The 26,627-nt window shown below is 40.3% G+C and overlaps 2 protein-coding genes across 16 annotated transcripts in view; both read left to right on the plus strand.

Moving 5' to 3' along the window:
- LOC124176332 (protein NDRG3) overlaps window positions 1-26,627 on the plus strand; it is a 71,500-nt gene that overhangs the window by 14,243 nt on the left and 30,630 nt on the right. For 11 of the 14 annotated variants that reach the window (XM_046557480.1, XM_046557478.1, XM_046557484.1 and 8 more), the window contains 2 exons: window positions 1,391-1,435; window positions 3,279-8,881. In XM_046557480.1, the coding sequence (XP_046413436.1) occupies window positions 1,391-1,435; window positions 3,279-3,418 (185 nt within the window). In that variant the 3' untranslated portion in view covers window positions 3,419-8,881. Of the gene's footprint in view, window positions 1-1,390; window positions 1,511-3,278; window positions 8,882-26,627 lie in introns of those variants that run through there. The other 3 variants (XR_006869355.1, XM_046557482.1, XM_046557483.1) reach the window with 3 other exon arrangements.
- The window catches only part of LOC124176331 (epidermal growth factor receptor), an 84,274-nt gene continuing 71,074 nt past the window's right edge, over window positions 13,428-26,627 (plus strand). For both annotated transcript variants that reach the window (XM_046557473.1, XM_046557474.1), the window contains exon 1: window positions 13,428-14,452. Coding sequence is in view for 1 of the 2 variants with exons in the window: in XM_046557474.1 (XP_046413430.1) it covers window positions 14,359-14,452 (94 nt within the window). In the remaining variant the exon portion in view is untranslated. The remainder of the gene's footprint in view (window positions 14,453-26,627) is intronic.

Below are 26,627 nucleotides of genomic sequence, written 5' to 3' on the forward strand. Positions count from 1 at the left end.
AGATTTATTTTGTAATTCGTACATTCGTTCACTCATCGCCAGTCCCCCACACAGTTTGTTCGCAAAGATTTAGATTTAAGAAAGAGAGCAACGCGCATGTTGGTTGGCAGAATGAAATGCCTTATGACTCCGAGATCCACCCCCAGCTTGGGTAACTATGTATAACTATCGTTGAACAGCTTTCATTTGACTTGATAAATAAAATAAAATTACGAAAATCACATCGACTGATCACTATATAAGTTTATCACCAATAATTTTATCAAAATCTTGTTTACCAACTTGAGCATTTATTTCCCACGCGCCTCGGAGTCTCGTGTGGTATGTATTCTCTGTTCTTCAAATTTTCGATGTAATCACGTACCTTTTAGCTTTTTAATGTTAGTATTCCTTGCATTGTGCCAATTCGTACTATATTAATCCATGCGTATCACATGTTAAGTGACCGCACTTTCAGATAGCACGTCTCTTATTGTTGAAAGTTTATTTCTCTTTTCTTCCTCTAACAACCTGCTCCAGCATCGATATTTCCACAACAAATCTGACAGCCATGTACGAAATAATTATTTAAAGCGTTCAACCCAATTGTATACACAATCGTTGTTTTCATTTGCACGCTGAGCACTCGCGCGCACTTATTGTCAATATCGTTTCATCTTTGGCCCTGTCCTGGCTGAGGACTTACCTTAAGAACCTCAATGCATAGAAAATTGAAAAAAGACCATCCCTCACACTCACCTCTCAAAGCTTTATTCGGGATTTATTGTATTGTATTTCCTGATACGGTTATTTGATTTTTTATTTTTTTTTTTTTCACTCTCTTTTTATCATCGGCTATCTCCCGGATCTTCCATACCTATGTATGCGGTATATTGCTACCTTACCGAAAAACTGAGACAAATGACTTTGAAGCTCAATCAACTGCTCGATGGTAAACGCATGATATACTCAAGGAATTACGAATATCTAACAGATGGTAGGATACAGTCCCACCATACGCACCATTTATCGTGAATATTCCAAGGCATTGGAATCATTGAATGGAGATAGAATATCGTAATTCAAGCGTAGCTTCATTCTAGTTTCAAATGGAAGTTTCTTAGAAAGCCCTCACTGAGATTTGTGTTTTTATATTTTCCAGTACGATCGGCTTAAGGTCAATGGACATAGAGCACTCTGTACTCGGAGGTTTTTCGCTAAATAATCTAAGATCATCGAGTGCATCGAGCTCTTGAGCTTCAAAGCTTATCGTTCCAATTTATTGGACTCACAGAATAGTTTAATTAATTTACTCGCAATGAAAATATTTTACTTTTGCCTTGGCACTAGCACGAGGTAATCAGTCTCAGTAGGCATTTGGTTATAAAAATTTTATTTCTATACGTTTTAGTGGTGAAAGCCCCGCGGAAGCTTGTGACGTCGACATCACTCGAAGGTAATTGTAATTAGGAATTGAGGCCACGAGGAGTCAAGTGTTCCGCCAGTCAATTAGGCCCCATCTAAATGTTAAGTAAGTCACCCTCAAAATTAGAGTGCTACCTTATACTTATATGCATATGTAAGTCAAATCGCAACAGTTAAAAACTAGGGTGTAGCTGGCCGGGGTAAATATACTGCAGAAAAAACTTATTCTGAACATACTAACACTTGCCTAACATTCAATTCTGTAACATATCTAATATTTGGTGCACTTCCTCAGTCTGCTAACAATTTCCAGTGCTTCGTAACAGCTGGGTTGAACATCGTGCGCAACTAATTTGCCATACCTATCCTCGTACGACTGATAGTCCCTGCAAGAAAAATATTTAAAATCACGATTCAACGTTGGAACAAATTCTTTAACTGCATTGGTTATGCCATGCAATTAAGTGTTGCACATAGAAAAAACAAGTGATAGACAAAACGGAATTCCAGTTGTATAATATGAACCTAGCAGAAAATGTATCTGTGTCACATTGGCTTTGAATTGGATGAATTAAGTTTGTAATCTGACATGGTAATTTTCGCCACCGAAATCATGTATTGTTTGCCAGAAGGAAGAATTTTTTTGACACTGGATTATTGTTGTGGCAAAAATTTTGTTAGGTCCATCAATAGAAAACTTGAGATTTATTCGCATCCGGCATTCCATTTTCCTGAATGTCGTTGGGTCAAGGTGTCACACCCTGGCAGCCAGTGACAGCTGAAGTAATTTTCATGCTATCATAATGATCTGATTACGATCGATCATTCGATGGCTTTGGATTATTTTCTGAGTCCGGGCATCACTAATGATCGAGTTATGGGTTGTAAACAAGGCAGGTGCACGTACTGTTAATAATAAATTTTGAAAACTGCTTCACCAAACCTGTCTCTCCGCCGCTAAAAAAACCCGTGTACTTACTTGATTATGTAGCAAAACATTATCCTGTTCTATCGGTGCTAACTTGTCGTGGTAGGATCGCAACGAATTAAAATTGGTCGAAAGAATGTAATTTCGGTGCACCGAGTAGAGTAGCACTCACGAAATCACTTTGCTCCCTTTGTTTGTACTCACAACAGCTCACCTACACGTAATGTTATATTTTCTTTGCATGTCGCTTTTTGATTTTCCCATAGTGATTATGAAAGAGTAAATGAAATACAGTATCAATTGAACAGGGAATCGCTACGCAATGGCTCGCGGGTATACGCAGATCATGCGTACCTATCTCCAAAACATAAACGATGGAAATATCCTCTGCAAAGCATCAAACTCGTTCACAATATATAGCGATTAGCAAACTATTCTTGCTCTCTGCAACTCTCCCGCTGCAGGACGTGTATTTCACGATTTTTCAATACTCACACTTGAGGCGATAGGTACTGACGTATACATTTCACGTACAGTTCACATCGCACGGAACAGTTAGTAACATGTTTAATATCGACGTGAGGAAACGATTGACGACTGTTGACGCGCCGTCTTTCCCGTGTATCCTATTAAATTGGCAAATCGGTGAAAACGACCGTGTCCAAGAATTCGTGAAGGAAGAAACTCAAAGAGATGACCTTGAAAGTTTAGAAAACTTCGGACCGATTACTGTGACGTTGACTGTATGAAAAGCAGACAAGAATCTACATTCCCGGTTGCTTTGTATTGAGAACAAGTCATCGCCTAATCAGTATAATCATCGCTACATGCTAAATCAGTACTTGCTGGAAAAAATGCACAAATCGTTTTTTTTTTTTTTTTTTTTTTCAATACTCGCTTCATTTGTGAACTAGTTATTCATTGTGAAATTTTATCTATTTTACAGTGGCTCCTCTGTCACCAACGAAGATTTCCGACTACCGGTTGGCGTCGCTTTACCTGGAAATCTGCAATCAAAAGTCCGAGTGGCTATCGGCGACTATTCACATCACCGAGAACCCCATATCAGAGGCAGTCGTTTGTTAAATGCCTCCTTCTACTTGGATGATTGGTATCCCTGGGATCAGCGGTCCCGCGGGACTCTCGAACAGGCTAATATCTTTTCACCTACGTAGTACCTACTACTTTTCGAAGTAGACGTTTCGCGTTGAGTTGCTTCAATCAGCTACGAGCTGAGTCCCAAGGCTGGAAAGCTAGTCTAGCCTAGGCATTAATGTACCGTTCTTATAGCGTCGCAAATACGGCGGATAGATTCACCTCTTCGGTGAATACGACGCACTAGTTTTTTATTTTAATTCGCATTCGTAAGGGTATCGAGGTTATCGTCGATATTTCATTACGTGAAGTTGAAAGGCAGAATGGCTGATTTCGGGTTGGTGAGATTATACCCCAAATCGCTATTTCTTCTGTTTTCTACGTGTAACCGCTATTTTGACCACCTCATAAAACAAGCTGGAATTGAAATTGCGCCCGAAAAGTTTCTATTCTCAATTCCTTTGTTTCTCGGCACTCGTAATAGTGCGATTGATAGATCAATTTCACTCAGGAACGCCAAAAAATGTTGGCGGTAAAAATTAGTAACCGGTCGAGTGGGGTGAATGATCGTTGAGTGGAATCTTGAAATTTTTTTGGTAACGTATATGGCGCCTATTAGTCGAAAACCATCGTTTCTTCACTCCAGGCGATATTTTTTGTTTTGATCAGTATTTGGTATAGATAATTCATGGGAAGTCAAGGAAGAAATTTCACCCATCGAATCGAAATAATTTGTGGCATACTCCGCCAGCAACCTGCACCTGCATATCTTTAATTATCAAGCAATCCTACGGGAGAACATAGTAGAACTAGAGTATTCTCATTACGACTAGTGAGAGTCGGACCATGGATTTTTTAACACGAATATATCACCGTCACGGACGTTAAATTAATTTTAGCGAAGTTAGTCGGCACGCGATGTGTACGGCACAGCTTGTCGAACCGATAAAATTATTCGTAATAGCAATTGAATCCAATTTAACGAGGGTATGTGATAGTGATAACTATGCCGATCACAAATACAATATACCAGACATGTGATTAATATAAACAATGCGAGATAAATAATCACATTTCTCTTAGGGTAAAGACGCGGACATCAATACATATTTGATGTCGCTTACGGTAGTCTCTTAGAGTATCATCACCCGTCTAGACGTACGTACCTACCTGCGTATATAGTCAAACAAGAATACGCGATGCGATATCAAACGTCTCGATGTGACGAAAGGTCACATAAAATAAGAGAATCGAAAAAACATACGCGTGCACACACAAACACAAACACACACGCACACGCGCCCGCGCAAAAGAGTTTGTTTAATAAGTACGGAGTTTTCTTTTGCGAAATGTATGAATCTCTGCACGTTTGGAGTTTGTTTGAAATATAGCCGGCAAGATTGATTTCTTATGCCTTGCGCTAGAATAAGCGGCGTTAGATGTGAATGTCGTATGCTCTTTGCATAGTTCCATAAATAAGAGAAAAGAATTGAATTCGTTTACATGTAACGTGATTTGAAGCTGCAATATGGCAATGTGGTTTTCACGCCCGGAACATGAGTTGCTGTAATAATATGTGCCTGCTCTAAGATATGCCTATGTAATTTGAATTTTGCGTTTCACACTTTTTATATGTATATATTTATATCCAGTAATATTCGTCTATGCGTCGGCCCACGTAAAAGCGTGAACGGACAAAAACTTTGTTCTTGCGACTTTCGTAAAGGTTTTCCAAGCCTCTCAATACTTCAAGAAACGCTCCTACCCCTCTAGTCGATTGGTCAAGAAGATGAATTGCATTCTTCACATTTTTCTGAGTGGCTCGAAAATCAAATCGTGGAAATCGTGGTCTATCCCAGGATCACAAGACAGTTTTTTTTTTTTTTAACTTAGCGTGAAATCCGGGAAGCCGCTTACTCTTTTGCAATATCAAAGAATGAGTATATGAGATTTCAACAAATAAATTATGCTGCGTAATTACATTTGAAAAATTTTGTTTCAAATAAGCTGGTGACAATAAACTATTCATAATCGGCGATGAGCCCGAAAGGACTTTTCACGAGTCAGCTGTGGTAGTGCCGGGTCGGTTGTTGATTTAACGGAAAATAAGGTTGAGATGACTGGTTCAATAAAACGATGGCCTTTATATGGCCCTGTGATTTCAGCGAATGCAACTTTCATAGCAATAATCGAACGAAATTATTAATATCAAAAAATCGATACCTATAGTAATATCGGATTTATAGGCAAACGGCTCGACCGTTTGGCGTTTATGAACGTACGAAGTATAGAACAAGAAAAAAAAAAATACTTCGCGCTGATTGGCGTACGTCATTCAAAGAGTTGCTTTGTCAGCGGTAGAATTTTCCGCGTGAGATAAGTTTGAGCTTGAAAAGTTGTCGCTACTTGGTTTACCGAAACGCTGCGTCAAGTTCCACAAACGTCAAAATGACTAAGTTTTCGTTCGTTAATGTTTTCAGGTGGATACGTCCATTAACATGTATTATAGAAATAAATTGTCTCATTTACACAGGCCTCTGTTGCTATATTTTTGCTAAGGTGTTGGTTAATCTTCTACAGAAGGTATAGCCGAATTACGAGGCTTTGTATCTTAGTGTGAGAAAGATTAGGTATGCGCAACTAAGGAAATGTGTTTGAAAGTTATTAATCCTAGACGGTCTCGGTACACATTCCGCTAGTAAACGGTCGGCCCGAGGTCATTCTTGTCCTCGTACATATCTCAATTTACGTCAGACGAAAAGAAAACAACTCGCTGAATCAGATAACTTTTGCGTAACTATAGAAACGGCAAAAATTTCACCTGTCGCAGCAAAAATTTTCACCGCAATAGCAAAGATTTTGCAAGCATAGCAAAGGGCAGGGCTTCTCAATGTAGCAGAACCGTTAGTTAAACTTGCAAAATCTTCGTGTCCCTATATTAACACAAAAATTTACTGATCCAGCGAATTATTGTTTCCGGGCATTACATGTTGCAAAAAATTTCTTCACATGGTGAGATATCCAAGGTTATATACTGTACATTGTGAACTGGTAGGTCAAATTTTATTTTCATCAATCGCAATATTGAAACATCCTTTGAATGGACTATACGAGGGATTCTTTTATCACCGGGTTCCACGTCTTACACTCTTTGAGCTCAGTCTTTATCCTTTCAATCCGTGCTGTTGCAATTAAACGAGATATGATTTTGCCAAATTTGAGAACTTCACATCTATCACCATTTGTTCTTTTTTTCTACTTGTAGTTCACTATATCGTGAACGTTACTTTCTGTCACGGTTTTTCTTAACAGTCTTGACATAAATTGGTTTCTCAATTACATATATTCTTTTTCTTTCTCATAAAGCGAAATCAAAGTTTATTTTGTTCGATGAAATAGATCTGATTTTCTTGAAATGCCGAGTTGATATTCTTTACGCTGCTAGAACGATGATTACAAGACGTTCCCTCAAAGACCGGGGATAAAGTTCAAACAATCTACGATATTTGTTTTCAACGCACAACCTGTCTTTCGACTAGAGATCCGAAGTAAAACGCAAAAGTAGAGGATATATGTATGTATGGGAATATCTTGGTCCGTTATCAAACGGAAAAAGATGAGGAACAAGAAATACCGGACGTCGTTAGATTTACATATTACACGCACTGATTCACTCCTATAGTTAATTGCCCAACTTCGGAGCCTCGTTTTTAACCAAATCGCCAGCGAATGTCAGGCGAGTTGCGAAGTATTTATATTCACAGATGGAGTATGTTTCACACAATACGTGATCATAGGCATAGTAATGCATCTTATGTCGTATAAAGAAACAAACAAGTTTGAAGCCACTTGCGATCTCAAGTTGACCTGACCACCCGAACTGAGAACCACATCGTTTATCGTATCCCACACCTTGAAATCTGCAACCCCTACGAGCAGCATTGCAGTTTATTTGTTGAGGTTCTCGAATATTGAAAAAACCATATCTCGCTTACCTGTGATTGAAAAAATGTAAAATATTCACGAGTGTTTCTTTCACCTAGGACTGTATTTTACGTTGAATTGTATGAGAACAAATCGTAGAGTGCAAGGTTCGAAGCCTCGTTGAAACTGCGTGGAATTTCCAATGAGCAAGTACAAAACAGTAAATAGAAACTGTCTAGACATTAATGACCCCAATGTGATTGCCTACGGTAATATGTACACGTATACTCATTTAATCTTTCGATAAAATTATCGTTCTTTGTACTTATAATATTATGAAACTCACAACGAGTAATTCGTGATTGCCTTGTTTTCGCAGACGTATCACGATTGCGATTTAAGCGGATGCTACAGCCAGTCCTTACCAACTGCGTTACATGTCTCGTATGTTCGTTATTACCGAAAGCTATGCGTCGCAATCGAAAAAAAGTGCGTAACAACCCTATTCTACGTTCGATTCTGAACGAAGACACACGAAAACATTTTGTTCGCTGCGCAAAGTCTATCATGGTGTTTCTGTTTGGAATTGAATGTAGAAATCGCCTGTTATGTCCTTTCTTGCGCTGCGATGATATTACGGCATCTGATATTAGTCAAAATAGAAGAACATCACGCAGTCGTCAAGAACTGACTGACCGATACCATCCTCTTAAATTCCGGAACTGGTCGTAGCTCTCATTGGAGGACTCAGACTTACGTTGAACAACACTGTCGGGATTTCATAATGTTCGAAAGTGTCTTGAAATCACTCACGAATTCCCAACGACATGATACTGCCTTGAATGATTTTTAACAAAATTATGGTTGAATGTTGACTGCTTTGTAGTTTATTACTATTACGAATATAGGAGAAATGAAGGTTGAGGCGATAGTTAATTAATTTTGGAAGTTTGTACGGCTAGATGTTAGGGAGGGAAGGGTTTTGTTGATACTGGTATAACCGGTAACGAAACATGTTGTGAGATAAGAATATATTGAGAAATGGACACAGATAGTAAACGATATTAGAAATCGCGGAATATTAGCCAACACAAAAGAACGAGACAGCTTGCACAGCCGGTATCTCACAGATTTTACGATTTAGACCATTACAGTAAACGTCATCAATGATAAACGCGACAAGATGTGTATATCCATGAATCGCTGTCATTCAACATTCACTTAGTATGGAATACGCTTCAACATAGTACGGATCTACGTGAACTCGAGACGATACTGTGAGTTATGTCGATGTAGGGGGAGTTCATTACGAATTCTTGTACCTCCCTAGAGGAGGAAAGACATCGGCGCGCTGGATGTAGCGTTTCTATTTAGCATGGATGTAGCTAATTTATAGCTTACGATTAGTGCCGATTGGAAATACACATTGAAATAGAGCTTGATTACATAAATTCGGTTGCGAAGATATGCAGCTACATGCACACGATGTATACATCTTGTTATTTATAATAAATAAACACATAAAATAGACCCCCTTTTGCCCATTCATTCCCATTCCCTGGTCCAACGTCCGTTGACGGATGTATTTGAACGTGATATAGCTACGGGTCACTAGTCGAAAAAAAAAAGTACGTGTGCACGATTCTTCGAAACGTCGAGTGATGCAAACGCATCTGCAACGACAGACAGCCTTACGGTCCAATCTTTTGGACAGCGGCGTGAGGGGAAGCCGAGGATGCACATGGGACATTCCGTATCAAGTCTTACGGTCGATTTTCCTAACTCCTCTCGATTTATTTGACCTCCGACAAAATTCAACTACGCGTTGAGAGGATTGACCACGAGTTTTCGTATCTTTCCATAATCAAATATTTCCCCGCGACGCATACCTTGATACGAAAGACAATGTTCAGTTTGTACTCACGGTTAGACAATTTTTTGATCCGTCGAAAATTTTCTGACAAAATTCAGAATTTAATTCACTAGAATGACATCACGAATGGCAATGGATAACGAACCGAGGAAGAGTATCATTAACAGAAGGTGTATTGAAACAATGCCTGTAACAAGTCGTACTTGTACGCAACTTTTATTGCATAATTAAATTTTTCTCAATGTATTGGTATAACATTCGTAAGTAATTAGACGGCCATAAGTATTATTCTGATACAACTTGTTCAACGGTACTATTCTTCTTATATAAAGTGTTGGAATGTTTGTGCGATGAAGAAATTGTAATTTTCTAAAAAAAATTGCAATTAGTTTCTTAGAATTTGTAATTCTTTGATAAATGCCATGATGGAATCAATGATAATCGTTAGAAAAATTTGTACAGCAAAGCAAGAAAAATATATTGCATAGCTAGTAAAAATCGATTCTTCAAATAATCCATTTTTTTTCGCCGCATTTTTCGCCGCATGTCAAATTAGGTTGTTCGAATTTTTGCTGATAGATTTTACGAGACTCTGATTTAGCCAAGTCAAAAAAATTCAAAAGGAGCTAAGTTTTGCATTATAATTTTCATTTTATCACGATCATACTCCTCGCAAAAAACTGCTCTAGAAATAAATTTACCCTCCCCTATTGAGGCATCATGTACTTGAAAATTTGGGTGTTATTTAATGTTCAACCTGCCCTTGAACAAAATAGATTGAGGCACTTTTGTGTTACAAATGATCCGCGCAGATTTTCTGTAAATACTGTTCTTTACGGCCGAGAAGGTTTTTTTGAAAATTAGAATAGAAACTTTCATGAGAAATTAGAAAAATTTAGTGACAGTTTTAGAAACACTTTGTTTAAAAAAAATGTCGAAGTTCCGCGATTGATCCTTTCGATAGGTAATTAATATACATAGAAGAGCAAAAAAATCGACAGGGATCAGGGAAAAATTACATTTATTCGTTCGGCTTGATATAATATTATACCACACGTGTACTCATTCGCCTACGCTTCTCGATTTGACGAAGTCCTATCCGTTCCATATAAATGCGGATCCCGGCTACGGATATAGCTTACGGTACATGTGTTGACGCAGTCGAAGCGGATGGAGATTATTTTACACGAGAAGGTTCGTAACTTTCTTACCAACCATTATTTGTACAGCGAATTTATGTAGATCGGCAATATATTCTCCATAACATCAACGTTGGTAAAATTTATAACTACAAGGTAAAATTTTGAAAATACCAAGCGAATACTTCATTTCACTAATCCAACCGTCGAAAAAATAATACCTTATTCAAACTCAGACGCCTTCGTTGGTAACAATTTTTCATTTTCATAGAATGCAAATTGGGTATATAAATCACTTTGATTCTGTGATTCCTCTTCAAAAATAAATGGTATTATTTACGTTACTTATGTAACAGGCTTGCAACTAAATTGATGTTTTCAATACTCAATGCTCATCCAAATTCCTACTAGGCAAATTCATATCATTCTTACATCTGAGTGATTCGTCGAATTCTTGGAATATGCTTATACCCTATCCCCACCAATTTAACTCTAATTTTATGCATTAATAATTGATATCACAAACAGCCATTCTCATTTTTTCGGGCTCCTGTTTCGTCAGAACTATGGCATCAATTTTTCGAATGATTGAAATAATGCCATTCCTCTTGTAACTTTAAAGTACACGAGTGAACATTAATTAAGAGACGGCTAGTTTTTGTCCTAGTCGATTACGTTGGTAACGCAGATTCGGCCTGCAGTGCCACTGTCGGCCGCCCGCCACGGGCTGATTTTGCGTTACCAACGTAATCGACTAGGCCCAGAAACTAGCCAGAAACTAGCTGTCTTTGAACATGTGTACCTCTTGTGCGAGGTATAAAAAAAATGGAGAGTAAGAATTTTATCCTGAAAAAAACCTCGGGATGTTGAGTAAAATATCAATTTTCATGATCATCCACAAGAAACCACGGAAATTATCTTTGAACTACGACATGTTGGTTTTCATAATGCGCGACCTATTTATACATATATATATATATATATATTTTTTATGATAAAGTGAGTTAAAAAACATCGACGATTCTAGAAGGTGATTTGAGTATCAGTTAGCTGCTAAATATACGCATGTCGGTATTGAAATCACGACTTGTACTCGTCAAAAAATACATCTTTAATCTATACGCGTTACATTATTTCCCAATTATGAATAACACTTGCAAATTCAAAAAACAAATTATATTGGTTTATCTTTGAAATTCTCGGGTTTATCAGCATAGTTAAGAAGACCGATGCATCAGAATATCTGTGTCAGTAAAATATTTCAAAACTTACGTTTTAATTTTGCTCAACGGAATTAAGAACCCGAAAAATAATTCAAAACCCAGCTTTGAGATAATTGAGTGACTCTTTGGTTCCGTAGCTAACTGCTCATCGTTCATGTCGGGTAATAAGTTTACCTATATCATCACTTCTTGCTGTCAAGATATTACCATTCGAAAGATGCAGGATAAGAGAAGCACGTTCCACTTTTAAAATATACTTACATGCAAGTAAGGTATTGGTTTTTTGGTGTTGTGGATTTTTTTTTTTTTTTTGGTTAAACGACAAAAATATGTTCACATGACAGAAAAAAATATCCTCTAGATGTGAATATTTTTGGATGATATTACTAATTGTAAGTGCCACCAGGTGATTAAAACTTTGAATGCAAAACGCATTGAAATTTTCAATGTTTTTTGAGTGTTTTTTTTTTTCTCTTCGTAAACTAAAACGAACTGAATAAATAAATTATTTGCTTGAGAACAATGCTTATACTTCCAACTAAACGTAAGAATAAAAATAATTGGGATGAGGGCAAGTATTCCGTAAATAATAATAATAAATTAAACCGTATAAACTATGGTTTTGTGAAATATAAGATAGTTTCAAGATTGAATGTATTACTTCATTTTTTCTTTTTTGCTCCTACGTTTAGTTGAAAGCAAAAGCATTGTTCTAATAGGAACCTAATTTTGGCGGTCAGTCGGAAAAATTCCATAATGACCAAAATAATGGATATCCTGATACACGTAGTCGTTAAGCAATTATCGAATTCCACCATATTCCGAGTACTCTGCCGCTAGGCAAAGATATAAATGCAGTTCGAATACGGACAATTTCGACTGGATAAAAGCTCTCCGTTAATTTCATACATTGAAAACGACAGGATAGCGCGAGTCGAAGTTCAAATCATAGGATAAAAGAAAGAATGTTAGTAATGATAATAATTGTAGCAATGTCAATAATATGCCAAGTGATTTTTATTTCCATCACGGTGTTGAAAGGCGAAGCTCGGGCGATGCAACCCGACAAATGAAATTCGTAATCTACGTTCAATTCGAATATTGCAAGCCGGTTGATTGGCACTGGTGCAATCAATGTAATATAATCACGGCAATTAGGGCAGAAATTGGTGATGTGGCAGAGCCTTATAATGTATAAGACAGTTTCTCTCCCCCGCCACCTGCACCCTGCAGGCAAGAGGCTGAGTGGTAAGCGCGCATTTGGTTTGCCTTCGTAAAAACTCAACAGAACGCCGGCTGCAGATCCTGGAGTCTCTGTGGGAACTGGCGAGGCACAGAGCGTCGAAGATGGGATAAAAAAAACTTTCCGTCGAGGTCCCCCAATGAGGACATCTGCATTTTTATTATGAACTGCGGCAGCATTGGATTTTACTGTGCGGGATTGCCGCGCCGCTATTTTTCAACAATATCAATATAATAATTCGTTCGCATATGAATCCAAAATATCTGCAGAGCAGGACCGTGGCTTACATTTTTGTTAAAAACGTTAAACAGAACGAAAGAATACCGAGAAACGAATGTTGGGCGCCGAATAGTTTACGCGAAGGCTTGACTGATTGGTTGGATATCGGTCAGATTTAGTCCCTCTGGTCGTCCTGAGAATCCTCTGAAACACGGCTATACCTATATCTAGCAGGGTTTAGAACATTCATGGAATCGGCAAAGAATCGGTTTACCCGTAGTACCAGGGTTCTTCCCCTACCAACCACTCTCGACGTTTGCGACATCTGGCGATCGAGGCAAGAAACTGAATCTGTTTCTTTGATGCACAACTAGCGCGTATTCTTGAGTCGTCTCGCGTGGGGAGTGGTAGGGCTTTGTGGACGCTCCTTTTCATCTCTCCCTCGTCCCTCTCGTCCGTGGAAGTTATAAAAATCCGCGAATAAAATACAACATTTCACCATCCGCGTGATCTTACGGACGATTGTCGGTAAATAACGATCGAACGCCGTACGTGTTGCAATAAAGAGAACAAGAGGCGCTGTCCAGGCCTGATAGTGAATTCGATTGAAACTAATCTTAATCCGAGTATCGTTACGATGACGGATAGAAACGATGCAGGTCATGCCTGATTACGAAGACAAGTGTTCGCTCGCGTGCATGAGGCTTGAGAAATCGTGCGCATAAGCCGGGTTTCGCTGAAGCGTTAATACTTTGACGCACCGATCGAGAGAGTCCGCAGCGGGTTTGTTCTGATTTGCTCGTCCTCTACGGATTACAAGCGGCGGAAAACTGGTAACAGGTGGCCGGAGCCGGAGAGTGCAACGACGGCGTGTTAGCTTCGGGCGCCAACGTGGAAAAGCAACAGGTGACTCCGCTCCGCAACGCTATGCGATCTCTCGGCTTTCGGTGAGGGGGGAGAAACGGCAAGTTGCACGCCGAGGAAATCGCGGATACCCGCAGGACAAGAAGCGAGCACGGGTGCAGGAGCCCTGCTGGATGGTTCACGTCATCTCGGCCGCAAGTGAATGTCCCTTGGAGAATCGGTTTGCGACCTTTTCGCGACGCCGCCGGCTCGGGAATCGCGCTTTGTGGCTGACACGGCCAGCGTATCGGCAGCGTTTCGCGTCTTCTGATACCTGAATTACCGATATCATTGTTATCCTCGTTATACCTACCTTGTGGTGTTTGGTGCTGGCAAGTGAAAGCCTCTGGTGAAACAGTGGGGAGTGCAGTGGTGATATGTATCGGTTGTGAGAGGTCGTCTCGAGAATGCGGTTAAAAATGGAAAAGTCCGGGATCTTGGAAATATATCTGGTGCTGATCTGTGCGCAGCTCGTCGCTACGCAAGTAATCGAGGAAAGAGGTAAGGAATATACTCGCAGATAATCGAAACGACGACGACGTTGCGTTGATAATGCGAAGACATTGTACCACTTGTTCATCGCTACTCTGAACGTGTCATTCGCGTATGCTCTGATAATCAACTGACATGGCCATGAAAATCAGCAGACACTTTGATGAGCCTGTTCGCAATACTTTGTCGATTGATTCATTGTTGGGGAAAAATTTTAATCCCGCGGTTGTGTAACGGGCAAAAGAATTCACGACGTATCTCGGCGGGTTAGGTACGCGCAAGCAGCGTAGATAGTCCATGGATTCCGATGGGTATTATTGTTAATGTAAAGCAGGTACCCACACCTGTCCCACTTCGTTCGTGGGTACAATGGCCAAGGGGTGAGTCCGAGCCACCGTCTTTGAGAGAAGGACAAAAATATAACTGGATTGTCCCGATTCTTAGAGGGTGAAGCAGTCGCGACCGAGCAGGAATTTCACCTCGAACGCTTGCGTCACCTCTGGCGTTTTTCACTCCTTCGTTATTTCTCTCGCAATCAATTCTAAGCTTCAAAGTTCACGCAACGGTTTCCGGCATTTCCCGGCCTTTGCAGAAAAATACCTGACAAGTACCCCAGGAATGCGGTACCGTTAGACCTGATAAATCTAGCTACGAATTGTCGCTTGATTCAAACGAATGCAAGCATGACATTTCTCTTCCGAACCGAAATGAATCAACGGCAGGTATACGTAGTACCCTATGCGTAGCGTCACGCATAGGTGAGGAAAGATTAATTTTATCAGGTCACATCGTCTTATCATTAGCAGTCAGCGATAAGGTTCTTTATCGGATTTGCCGATAAGCGATGATTGTAGCACGTTCAATGTTCCATTAAGTAGAGATAAGGCTGGCCAACGCTCCGGGTCATTCTATGCCGCGTTACGTTTGACGGAACAGTTTTGTTTTTTTGTTATTTATAACCAGAAAACTGTGGACACGTCTCGCGTGCCAGTGGCGAATACACCACGAGTTAAATATATCTTGTTAAATGGTTAATTAGGGCTTAATAAGATCGGTTCACCCAAAGCAGTGCTGGGAATCCAGGCCAACGACGTTGCGTCTTGAGGAACTTGCCTCGCGCGTACCGTAGACGTATAGATAGGCGGGTGTGCGGAGTGCAACAACTGTACCTTAGTTTGAAATACAATGACAGCCGAAGGCGACCTTGCTTATCTCCGTCATCTTTTGTATTTTTGCAGTCTTTGATGTTATGTATGTACATACCTCTTCCGTCCTCTCGCATCGCGTAAACAGTCGTAACAAGCCCTCCGACGTCTCCTCTCATTCTTACCGTCTTTATCATTTTTTCCCCTGTAAATATACCTTGCTGTAGTTTGAAAAGCTCATCTCCGAGTGATACGGCTAAAGGCTTTCCGGTAGCATACGGAACTTGGGAAATTATATGAGGAAATAATTCTTGCCGCTGATCAGCACTTTGAGATTTCTAGACAACTTTTGAACGCCTTACCGAGGCAGCCAGTATCAACACCAAGAACGGCGATGACGTGTCGCGATCGTGAATACAATGACACATTTTCAACCCCGGTCGACGTGGATAGCTAATAGATAAGGCTGTTTTCCTTACATTTATCTGCGATGGGTAAGCTTATTTTCCATCATTTTATATTTTATAGTCGGACGTTACCCGGAATATGCCTCAGAAATTGGAAAAAAAATTAAACGTGTCGAATCAAACAATTTTCTGATCGGGAAGAGTGAGCCTACCAACGCATGACAGACCGAACGAACGAGCGAACGAACGAGCGAACCTTCTTGCGATAGTTGCCCGACGTGCCCCAAGACTCGTTGTTCGAGACGAGGCTCATTGCTAGGCTGACGAAGCAGCAGCCTGGCTCGGGTGATCAGCCAAGCATAAAGTAACACTGAATTCAACTCCATGGCCTCGAGGTGGTGATGAAAAAACCGATGCATTCCATCTTTCTTGCTTTCTTTATATCTCTAGCCTACGTTGAGGCGAGTACCTATAAAGAATAAAAAGAGCAGTATCGTTTTTCTTCTACATGCCGATATATCATAGTATTCGTTTAACTGTGTTTTGCTTGAACTTTGCTCGCTACTTTTTGTCTAGCTTCAGGTAAAGCATGGAATTTACCATGTGACAGGCGATCTCAAACTGCAGATTCATCTTAACTGTACGATCTATCTGCGGTCATTTGATATTTTACAAGGCAAACATTCTCGTTTGTAGAGATATTCTCTCATCAGCTTACCAGTATCGTATGAAAATGCCTGATAATCGTCTAGCTGAACTTTTGAAAATACAGATACTCGGAACAAACAAGTACACTCATTGTCAGTTATCAACCTGTTGGAGATAAAAAATTATTGAATAGATTAAGTGAGAAAAAAATAAAACGCCGCAAAGCGATAATCTCAGATACATTCAGGATGCCTGATTGGTACTAAATTAAAGCTACCACAGTATAATATGAGTGTGTATGGGTGGAGCGTGTGTGAGCCAAAGAATTCTAGGAGAATGGGGATGTAGCAGCATTCTTTTTTGCAGAGTTAATCAAGTGATGCGGGATGAAATAAGCAGCTGTGAGAAAAAGACATGCCTTATCTCAGCACAGCTAGTTCATTTGATGAATTCAAGTTGCGTCATATAACCGTGTATTTTTTCGCTTTCACGGGTCAATTTCGATTTCTTTCGTCACTTTGTAATGGATATTCGGGTATCCCTACATTCGTATGATTGAATACCGAGTTACTTTCACAGGATTTCTCGTATACTCAAAATCATCTTCAGGTAATAAGCAAAATAGCAGATGAATATTTTAGTCGAGGAAATAAAGCAATGGACTGTCGATTTTTTGAGCAGTAAGACGGATTTTAATGCGGTTTTTTGCATTCGCTTCGTAAGAGCGCCTACAAACTTTGTGAACTAAATTGATTAATTAATTTTTTGAAAATGCATTATGGCATTAATAATATGCATTTTGTAAGTGCACTTCCAAGAGACACTAAATAAAAAATTTGCTACTCGGGGGTTTTTGGGGTCGCTGAACACGAATATCGCCACGGCAACCGTCTCCGAGGTACCTGGTGCCCAGGGTGGACAGTATCAACGTCTTTGTCTGGAAATATCTTGAGTATTATCATTTTTACCTCAATTAAAGTATATTGTTCTTAATTCAATCACAAATTCGATCACAATTTTCGCCAAAACTCTAGGAGAAGACGTTGATACTGTCCACCCTGGCCACCAGGTACCTCGGAGACGGTTGCCGTGGCGATATTCGTGTTCAGCGACCCCAAAAACCCCCGAGTAGCAAATTTTTTATTTAGTGTCTCTTGGAAGTGCACTTGCAAAATGCATATTAATAATGCCATAATGCATTTTCAAAAAATTAATTAATCAATTTAGTTCACAAAGTTTGTAGGCGCTCTTACGAAGCGAATGCAAAAAACCGCATTAAAATCCGTCTTACTGCTCAAAAAATCGACAGTCCATTGCTTTATTTCCTCGACTATTTTAGAAAATGCCGATCGCGTGTCTTTTCAACCGAGTGAATTTTTTTTCATGCTAATAGGCTAAGGTTCTGCATGTGTCTGTAGTGAAAATCGCAGTCGAACGGTTAGAATATTTACGACCTTCTGCAGCTTATTATTATCTCATCCACTTTTTGGTGGAATCTGTTTAGCATCAAACAACAGATTAGGATGATCTCAGTGCTCGAAAATTTTTTACGATATTTTCGAATGGGCACGAAATTATGCACACGTGCAGCAATAAAAAAAGTGGTGTCTGCTTTAGAATAGGATGTTTTCGAACTAAAATAAGCTATCGTAAACTATCTTTCTAAAATATATACAAAAGATAAGAATGGAAATTCGATTGGCCTCTTGAGAAGAGCGGAGTGGGCAGAACTTTTCGACTACCCTTGGCCCAAGAGTGAAATTCGAAGAATGAGTAGAAAGATAACAAAATGGCCGTTTTAGGATTAAAATTTTACTCATTGGTCTGGATCCCATGAATTTTTGGGAGAACCACATATCAAGAATAAACGACAAAATCATGCCTAGCATCACTTTCACAAATGAGTGGACAGTCAGTATGGTGTTAAAGAGAACGGTCAGAATCAGAGAGTCTAAGCATCGAGACGGGCTTGAGATCGGTAACTTGTTAGAGTCAGAAGTCGAAATTAGGATGAGAAGAGCTCAGTAAAACTGTTTAGTGCACGAGTCCAAATATAAGTGAAATAAGTGACGATATTTGTGGTAAGAACCTTCGTTCTGACGATTTTTCGTTTAGCGTGGAAGTGAAAATCCAGTAGAAACAATTGTCTGTTGAGACTTGAAATTGTTTCACGCATTTTTGAATTGTCAATTATTAATTTCATTTAATTGTTAGTTCTATCCTTTTTGTTAGTCGTGCGATTTCTCTTGTGTTGTGTATTACATAAAGAATTATGTATCATTCTTACAATCGTTATTCTTGGACCTATTTTCAACGCGAGTAATACACTGATTGGCATCGCAATCTTTATCATAAATTGAATCTTTCGTATTAGCATATTTATGACCTTTTAATTACTCTTCGTGAATCATTTCAACGGGCCAAGGTATAAATTATCCAAGTATTAGAGAAACGTAGCAGAACCAAAGCTTAGGTTCAAGTTAGGTTTAGGTTTCTTATAGTTGGGCATAAATTGACATGGGGTATCAACCCAGTTTATGACAATTCCATTGCAGTCTTTATCATTGGGTATCTTTCGTTTTGGCGACAGCATAATAAACCATCTTAAGGTCGTCACCGCATGTATATACGTATATCGTATACCTAACACGCAGGTACACGCAAGCGCACCGTTGTAAATTGATGGAACGAATTCAGACAGTGAGCCCTCTCGATGGGCTTTGCGAGACGACTTCAAACCTTCCCAGCGGGGTGTCCCGCCATTCTCGAAAGGCCAAAAGGCTGAAAGGGCAAAGAGCCCAAACCGAATCACTGAAGGCCCTTTGAGAACTTGGCTGCCATCCCACAGTCCAAGATTGCGGCGTTGCCGGATTTCGGTCATTTCGGGCAATAGAAAATGTGTCTAGTGGTAGAATAGTTACCCACCATCCGATCAAATTTGGTTATTTTATACTTTGCGTACGGAAGGTTCAAGAGCGCCGGAGGATCCAATGCCTCGCAGTCACAGCTTGCTGAAATAACCTAGGTGTAGTCAGTTCGGGTGTATATGCCCCTAGCGTGAATCCACAATTTTGTTCTTTACGACGTCACTTTACTCTCGTAACTTACATTCTGTAATTTGTCATTAAGTATCAAATTATAGGCAGCGGGTATCTGATAATGTGCACCGCGTCATCTGTCAATCCTTGCGGTATGAGCGAGTAGTGCTTTCTTAGAAACAACGTTCTGTTCACGATTGAGAAATTAGTTGAATTATTGTGTTCGGATGAGTAGGCCTGCTAACAATAAGACCTATCAACTCGTTGCTAACTTATCGAGTATGAAACGCCGTGCTCATACTCGTATCCCGTTTGATCATAGTTTTACACGGAGGTCACTTACACTGACGAGAAGCCGCGTTGAAACGGTGTGACGAGATGCGGACTTGTGGTGCGCACGATGCCGCGGTAAAGCATACGGCAGAGTAAGCGGGGAAAAAAGAAAATTTATCCGAGCGTCTTGAATCCTCGGAAATACACCTCGTAAGCTGATTTAAGAACACTCTGGTTCTATAATCTTTATTCTGAGATAAGGCACGGGGAGGGCGATGCTAAGTAGTTCCGAGGACGCAGTTTAAAGTGGCCTGCATGCCTCGTTTCTCATCGTCGACAACTCAAACTGGCATGGCGATACATACTTCTCACGATTCGACAACGAATCGCACTTTTCGAAGGCTGGTTGCGCTAGGCCAGGTCAACTCTAATTGATCCAACGGCAATCGCTCAGTGACGCATCAGAGTCCGCACGGTCAACGTGCGTCATCTCGTATCTCGTGCTTGGGCTATCTTACGCTGCAATAGCTAATCGCTGACAGATGAAATATTTGTTATAACTATAACAATTCGTAAATAAAAACAGCTCCGATATTTTAAGGTTCGTCAGACTTCTATTTCCGGGGATTTTCTTATATACTTCAGTTCGAGGTAACAACAAACGCACGTGGTAATGTAATTCTAATGATAATGCAAATGCGAAATAAACCTAATATTTGCTATTGTTTCAACACATCTTCGTGTATATGTAACGTACATACATATAAATACACACTCAATCGAATATGTGGTGTACTTCTTCAAAACACTTGCATGCCTACACAACTGGAAATGTATGTGTTACACAAATGGAAATCAATGACTATTCGCTGCCAAGGATTACGATGAATTTTCGTACTTGGAGACAACTAGTAGGAGATAACAAAACAATTTGACGAAGCCGGGCCTCCGACACTCATAAAATGTATTGTTATCGAACGTTCGCATTTGCATTATCTCTGAAAGTTTTCATGTGTTTTGAAGTAAGGCTAGAACTATGAATCGCACAAGCGTACACGATTGTTAAAATGAGGAAAAAACCAAGAATTGCAATCCCGTACAAGTCTTTTGCTAGCGAGAACAGAAAGAGCACCGGGTACCTGAACTTCAAATAACTGGCGAAGATGAGAGGGGTCGGTCAGTGAGGCATAAGTGGCAAGGATCGAGTCGTAGGTGGGAGGTACCGTGAGCAATCGGCAATAAACAAAAACAAGAATAGACCATCGGAACAAGGGTCATGCAAACGAGTGCAAGGCATTATTCGGCGGGGCTGCTTTTACATCGAGTTCAAAGCCCCTTCCGCAACGCGACTGCTGACCAAGACGCTTTCAGCTCGATATCAAAGGACACGATTTCATCTCCAATTGTCTCAAAACATCGCCATTGAAAATTCGAGATCAGTCCTCGCGTAACTAATCTTTCGTCGAGATTCAACGACATGTCTCCCGTATCCCAGACGACTCGAATGCCCGGGTCAAGGGTCAATAGTGATACAGAACTAGAGATTTCTTAATTACACACCACGTCGGTCAAACCGCTGCCCCGACTGACAAATTTCATCCGGTAGATTCACGTATTTCACTATTCCTAAGTCGATTTCGGAGTTCCTCTTCCGTTTAGCGTTACTTTGCCGCTGATAGAGCGATCTAAGCGTAACCGGCAGCACTTGGCGAAGAGGCTTGGGTGTGAAGTGAGCGTTGATGCGAGACGGTAAAGTTTAATTGAGGTTGATGAGGGGGACTCTTGCATTGGACCAGAATCCAGCACGCAGCAAGACTATAGGGCGTTCTTCGCATTGCGCAAGATGCAGCTCTCGCGTTTCACGCGACGGATCGATGCCGCACTAAAGAGAACCGAACAGTACCTGCGTCACCGGATTGATATTATGGAAAAAAAAGCTCATTCGGTAAAAAATATCGCGGCGTTGATCTTCGGAAATTCGATGAGCGCGTGTTCGGTCAAACCGGAGTAACCAGCGACCATTCGTTGTCTCGAGGTACTCGGAATTGCGATCGGTGGGCAGCAGGACCGTGTACACAGTTATACCGGAATTGCCGGGGTATGAGACGATGACCGACTGGACTCATCGGCAAGGAAGTGTCTAGCGCATGACATTCCACGTGGCCACTTACGAGGGCAGACACGTTATTATTGTTTATTATTTATCATTTAGCAACCACTTTTCCTTCAATACATTTCAAATACATATACAAGAAGGACCTACAGGGGGCATGTTATGCCCTTACATAGGATGGTCCTAAGAACTTGAAACTAGAAGAGTATGCTTTTACATTCTAGCGTTGATTACCAGTTTACACATTATACGGTCTTTGTTTTCGATTTCAAAGAAAAAAAATATATATATGTAGGCCAGCCTATTACTCAAATCCATAAAACTACCATATACAGACAGATGCAGAAATTAACACTCCAAGATAAATTAAAACACATAATTTTTGTAAATCCACATGAAACATTTGACAAGATTGCAATTATATTTCACCAACATATCATAGTACACTATATCACAGTATTGCAGATATGTTCTTTCGGTTTATTTTTTGGTGGTTTTTTTTCTTTTATTTATTTTTTTATTTTTTTTTTTTTTTTTTATTTCTTACTCACGGCAAGGTTTTTCAGGTGAGCAGGAAGTGTATTAAAGTATCTTTTAGCACAGTATACGTAAATTTGTGTTTTGAAACACCACACACTAAGATTGAGTCATGTTAATAAAATCATTTTGGGGTAATGATCAGTAATTGGGTCCACAAATTTCCCAGCAGAAACGTTTAAATTGCCCTTATAGAAGATGTGATCTATACATGTTCCTAAGTTTGTTTGGGTTGAAGGACGGGTGCATGAGTTAATCATTGATTAATACCCATTTTGTGATACAAAATATAAATATTCCTCCGCACTTCTATATAAATCGATAAGATCTGTATCGGTATCCCCTATGATCATGTGACTTCATACTTTTTTATTAGAGCCAATAAACTTTTTTGAGATGATTTACGAAATAGCCAGTACTATAATCATGATGCCTGTATAGACCAGATATCTGACGTGCAATTTTATTTTTTAACTCACACTGTATAGTAGTAATTTTGAGGTGGTCATACTGCTCTGATATTACTATAAAGTGAAGAGAACTTTTGACATATATAACTAAACCATCCGCTTTGTTTATCTTACTTTTTATTATCATATACCGCATATCCGGGTATATTTGGAAAATGTATGTTATCAGTTAGGAACATTATTACATCAAGTACCTTCTGACAGGCATTAGTCAGTGCTTACAGTTTGATAGAATTTTTTTTATACTTCTAATATTAGCACGAAAAACTAATAATTCGGATTATAGAAATTTTTGTCTTTATTTATTTCCTCAATACCATTAAAGGACAATTCTTAAATACTTATGAAACCTTCAATTTTCACAAAAAGATTGTATATTCTATTTTAAAACTGTAACAGAACGAGAATATAACTGTTCCATTCTTTGCAGTATAATGATTGTATATTTGAGGAATGAAAATTCAGAAGGTTTGATCTGGTTTCCATGGACAGTTTGTATTAGTCACATGCTGCTCCCATCTAGTTTTATAGGTCTCACACTGACTATACTCATCCGCTGCAGATTCAATTCCTCTCTCTCTTTTTCGTTAAGAAATCATGTGCACTTACACAATCTATACATTTTTTTACATTATAATTACAATTAAAAACACTGTGGGGACCAGCGCATGTAATACAGGTTTGGGATCATTGACACTTTCTATGACTGTGATGATATCCACAGCAATTTTTGCATCTATATTGGAATCATCATATACGTTACAATTTTGATTTGCCTATACAAATTCACTGATTCTTCATGATCATACGGTATACTACAGCTGACACTTGTGCTATGGCTGCTCGATTATTGTTCTTTTGCATGTATGTATGCACTATGGCAATATTACCTGTTGGTAAATTATTTCTAACGATGACATCACTCAGGATTTCTTCTTTGTTGATATTCAATTGTGTATTTGGTATCCGTATTTGAGGATTATTTTTTTCACGTGGATTAGCACTTACGATATCTTTACTAACACAATTTAACGTTTTCAAAATCTTTTGTAATTTTAGATTTTATATATACCGTGCCATCTTTCACTTGATTCATTTCGATGACTTTGGCTTTCGTTTTTTCAGCTACTTGTTTTTTGTCTATATCCAGTGTATTTCCATTGAAATTATCTTTGGGCTTACTATTGGTTGCACAAAAATTTGTTTATCTAGCTCTTTTGACACAGCACTCGAACAAGTGCTATTGAAATGATCATGACTTTTTTTCCTAACGTCCAAGTCTCAGAAAACTATGGCGCCCTCTAAGTTCATTATTCTGCTTGCTTAGTTCATCATTCATTTTATTTAGGTAGGATATTTGATGCATATAACGACAACCCCCGACGCAGTCTTTGACATCAGTAATTTTACCCACCTTCCTCTTTTTACTCGGCACGGTGGAATTAGATTCACTATCGCTTTGCTCCGAAATTTCTTCTTACGCATCTATAACAACAGATGTATCCAGACCTCTTTCCAAATTGTCCATCTGTAGATTGATCAGTAGTAGTTTACTTCTCAGTATCTTTGACTCCAGCACTTCCATTAGTTTTCGACGCTGTCCACACGCTTGAATAGGTCATGTTCGCATGACCCGGACCGACCGTGATATTACCTGTCGCATAGGAGCTATGCCCAGTTTCAACATTACGTTCAAAATCAGCCCTGCGCCAAGTTTCATCAAACAACAAGCATACGACAACGTTGCAAGTTGTTTTATCATGGCAAAACAGCTTTATATCGGGAGGCATATCCCGCCTATCTGTACTGTACTAGGCCATCTTGGTTATGTGTATGTGCTCGTTATATATTTATCAATGGTTTTGTTCGCTGCTCGTACGACGCGCGTGTCTCTCAATGGCGTTACGATGCGTCTTTCAGCATCGAATCAACAGGACGGGGAGTTGAAGGAGGTCCGTCACCTCCCGCCGGGGGGGGGGGGGGGGGGGGTATACTCAAAAGCCAAACACAGTCGGTGAGATAGCCAATATTCATTATACTTTCCATCCTCGCGACCCAACTGCAGTGGCATTTGGTATCAGTCTTTGGGTATGAGGAAAAAGGAACCCCGGAGGTTGATCGGGTGATTATTGGAATCAATAAGGGATTATTATCCTTCTCAGAGAGTTTATTCATACTTGATTGTCGGTCAACAGTTGATTAGTTTCACGTGTTCTGGGGTTGGCACCGGATTGGCTCGAGGCTCCAGCGTCATCCGCTATGTCGAAGTAATCATGGAATAGCGGGCGGCAGAAAGGAAGCGAAGAGGACCGGTCCGCGCTCTCTTAAACGTGCAATCTTGGCCCATTCAATACGCCCTGGGAAACAGCACGGTTATTACGGGTGAATGGGAGGAGTTGCAGCGCGAGGTCTGCCGGAGGACTTCGGTACGAGGCAAGGCACCGAGTGAACGTTGAACGGCAGAAGACGCGTATCCGCTTGCATGTAGTCGACCCATGCGTACCTGTGTAAGATACGCTGTTGTGTCCGCGGTACCCCCGTTGGCGAAGGGAGAGGCGTCCGCGCCGGATCGTAATATACCGTATCATCACGCGAATGATACAGTGAATCCATCGTCGTCCACCTTCGATCGACTATTTTTGGGGTCGAATCCGCTGTGGTATTTTGCGAAAAGTGAGGGATAATGAACGAGGCGTTTATAACTCTCGCAGCGTCCACCGTCCTGCGTACTTGGCCGCGGCTGTATAGTGGACAGCTAGCGGACATCGGACGGCAACGCCATCGCTATCGACGGGACTCGGGGAGGCTTTCTTTACCAAAAGCGGAAACTCGTCCTCGAGAAAACAACCCAGATACGTCTCTCGAGGCCTTGTAGGCCCAAAGCGGTATGTGCACGGACAGGGGTGAATGCACCGCTTACCTCGGAGACTGGACGAGCAAGTCATCCTGGTATAACGTTCGCTCGCGGTATCTCACTGGCAGTCATGCCACATCGTCGCGTCATCTCTCTGTACGCTTCACGAAAGTCGCGAGTTTTTCCATCGCTGCGACCTGTCCTTGGATGCCCATACTACGATCGCGGTTAAGAGGAACGCTTCGGAATTGACTGCGTTGCACAACAACCAATATCTTTATCAGTGTACACCCTTACGGGAAATTAGTACCTACTCAAATGTCACCGCCAAACGATCTAGCGTGATCAATTTTGTGCTAGTCGTTTTTCAATAATTTGTCAGTAGGTGAGTTCATTTCGAGTAATGAAGGACGGTCGCTATTCGCAACTCAAGTATTATTTTCTTGCAAGGATAGACCTGCATCGCTACCACCAAAGGTATCTCGTCGTACGAGAGTCCGCCGAGATCCTCGTCGCCGGCGATCACTTCCATGTCACGGCTGAAAATCCCCGCCTACGTGAAGCCCGGGAACCAAGGTACCTTTAAAATCCGCCTTTCCCCAGCCCCTTCACCTGACGTAAGAATAGGCCCGTGCAATCGTTCCTCCACCCCAACCTGCAGCCCAGGTAACCCAACCGCGCGTCTTCCAAGGCGTCTTT

Source organism: Neodiprion fabricii, chromosome 2 (genome assembly GCF_021155785.1).
Source record: "Neodiprion fabricii isolate iyNeoFabr1 chromosome 2, iyNeoFabr1.1, whole genome shotgun sequence".
Taxonomy (NCBI): domain Eukaryota; kingdom Metazoa; phylum Arthropoda; class Insecta; order Hymenoptera; family Diprionidae; genus Neodiprion; species Neodiprion fabricii.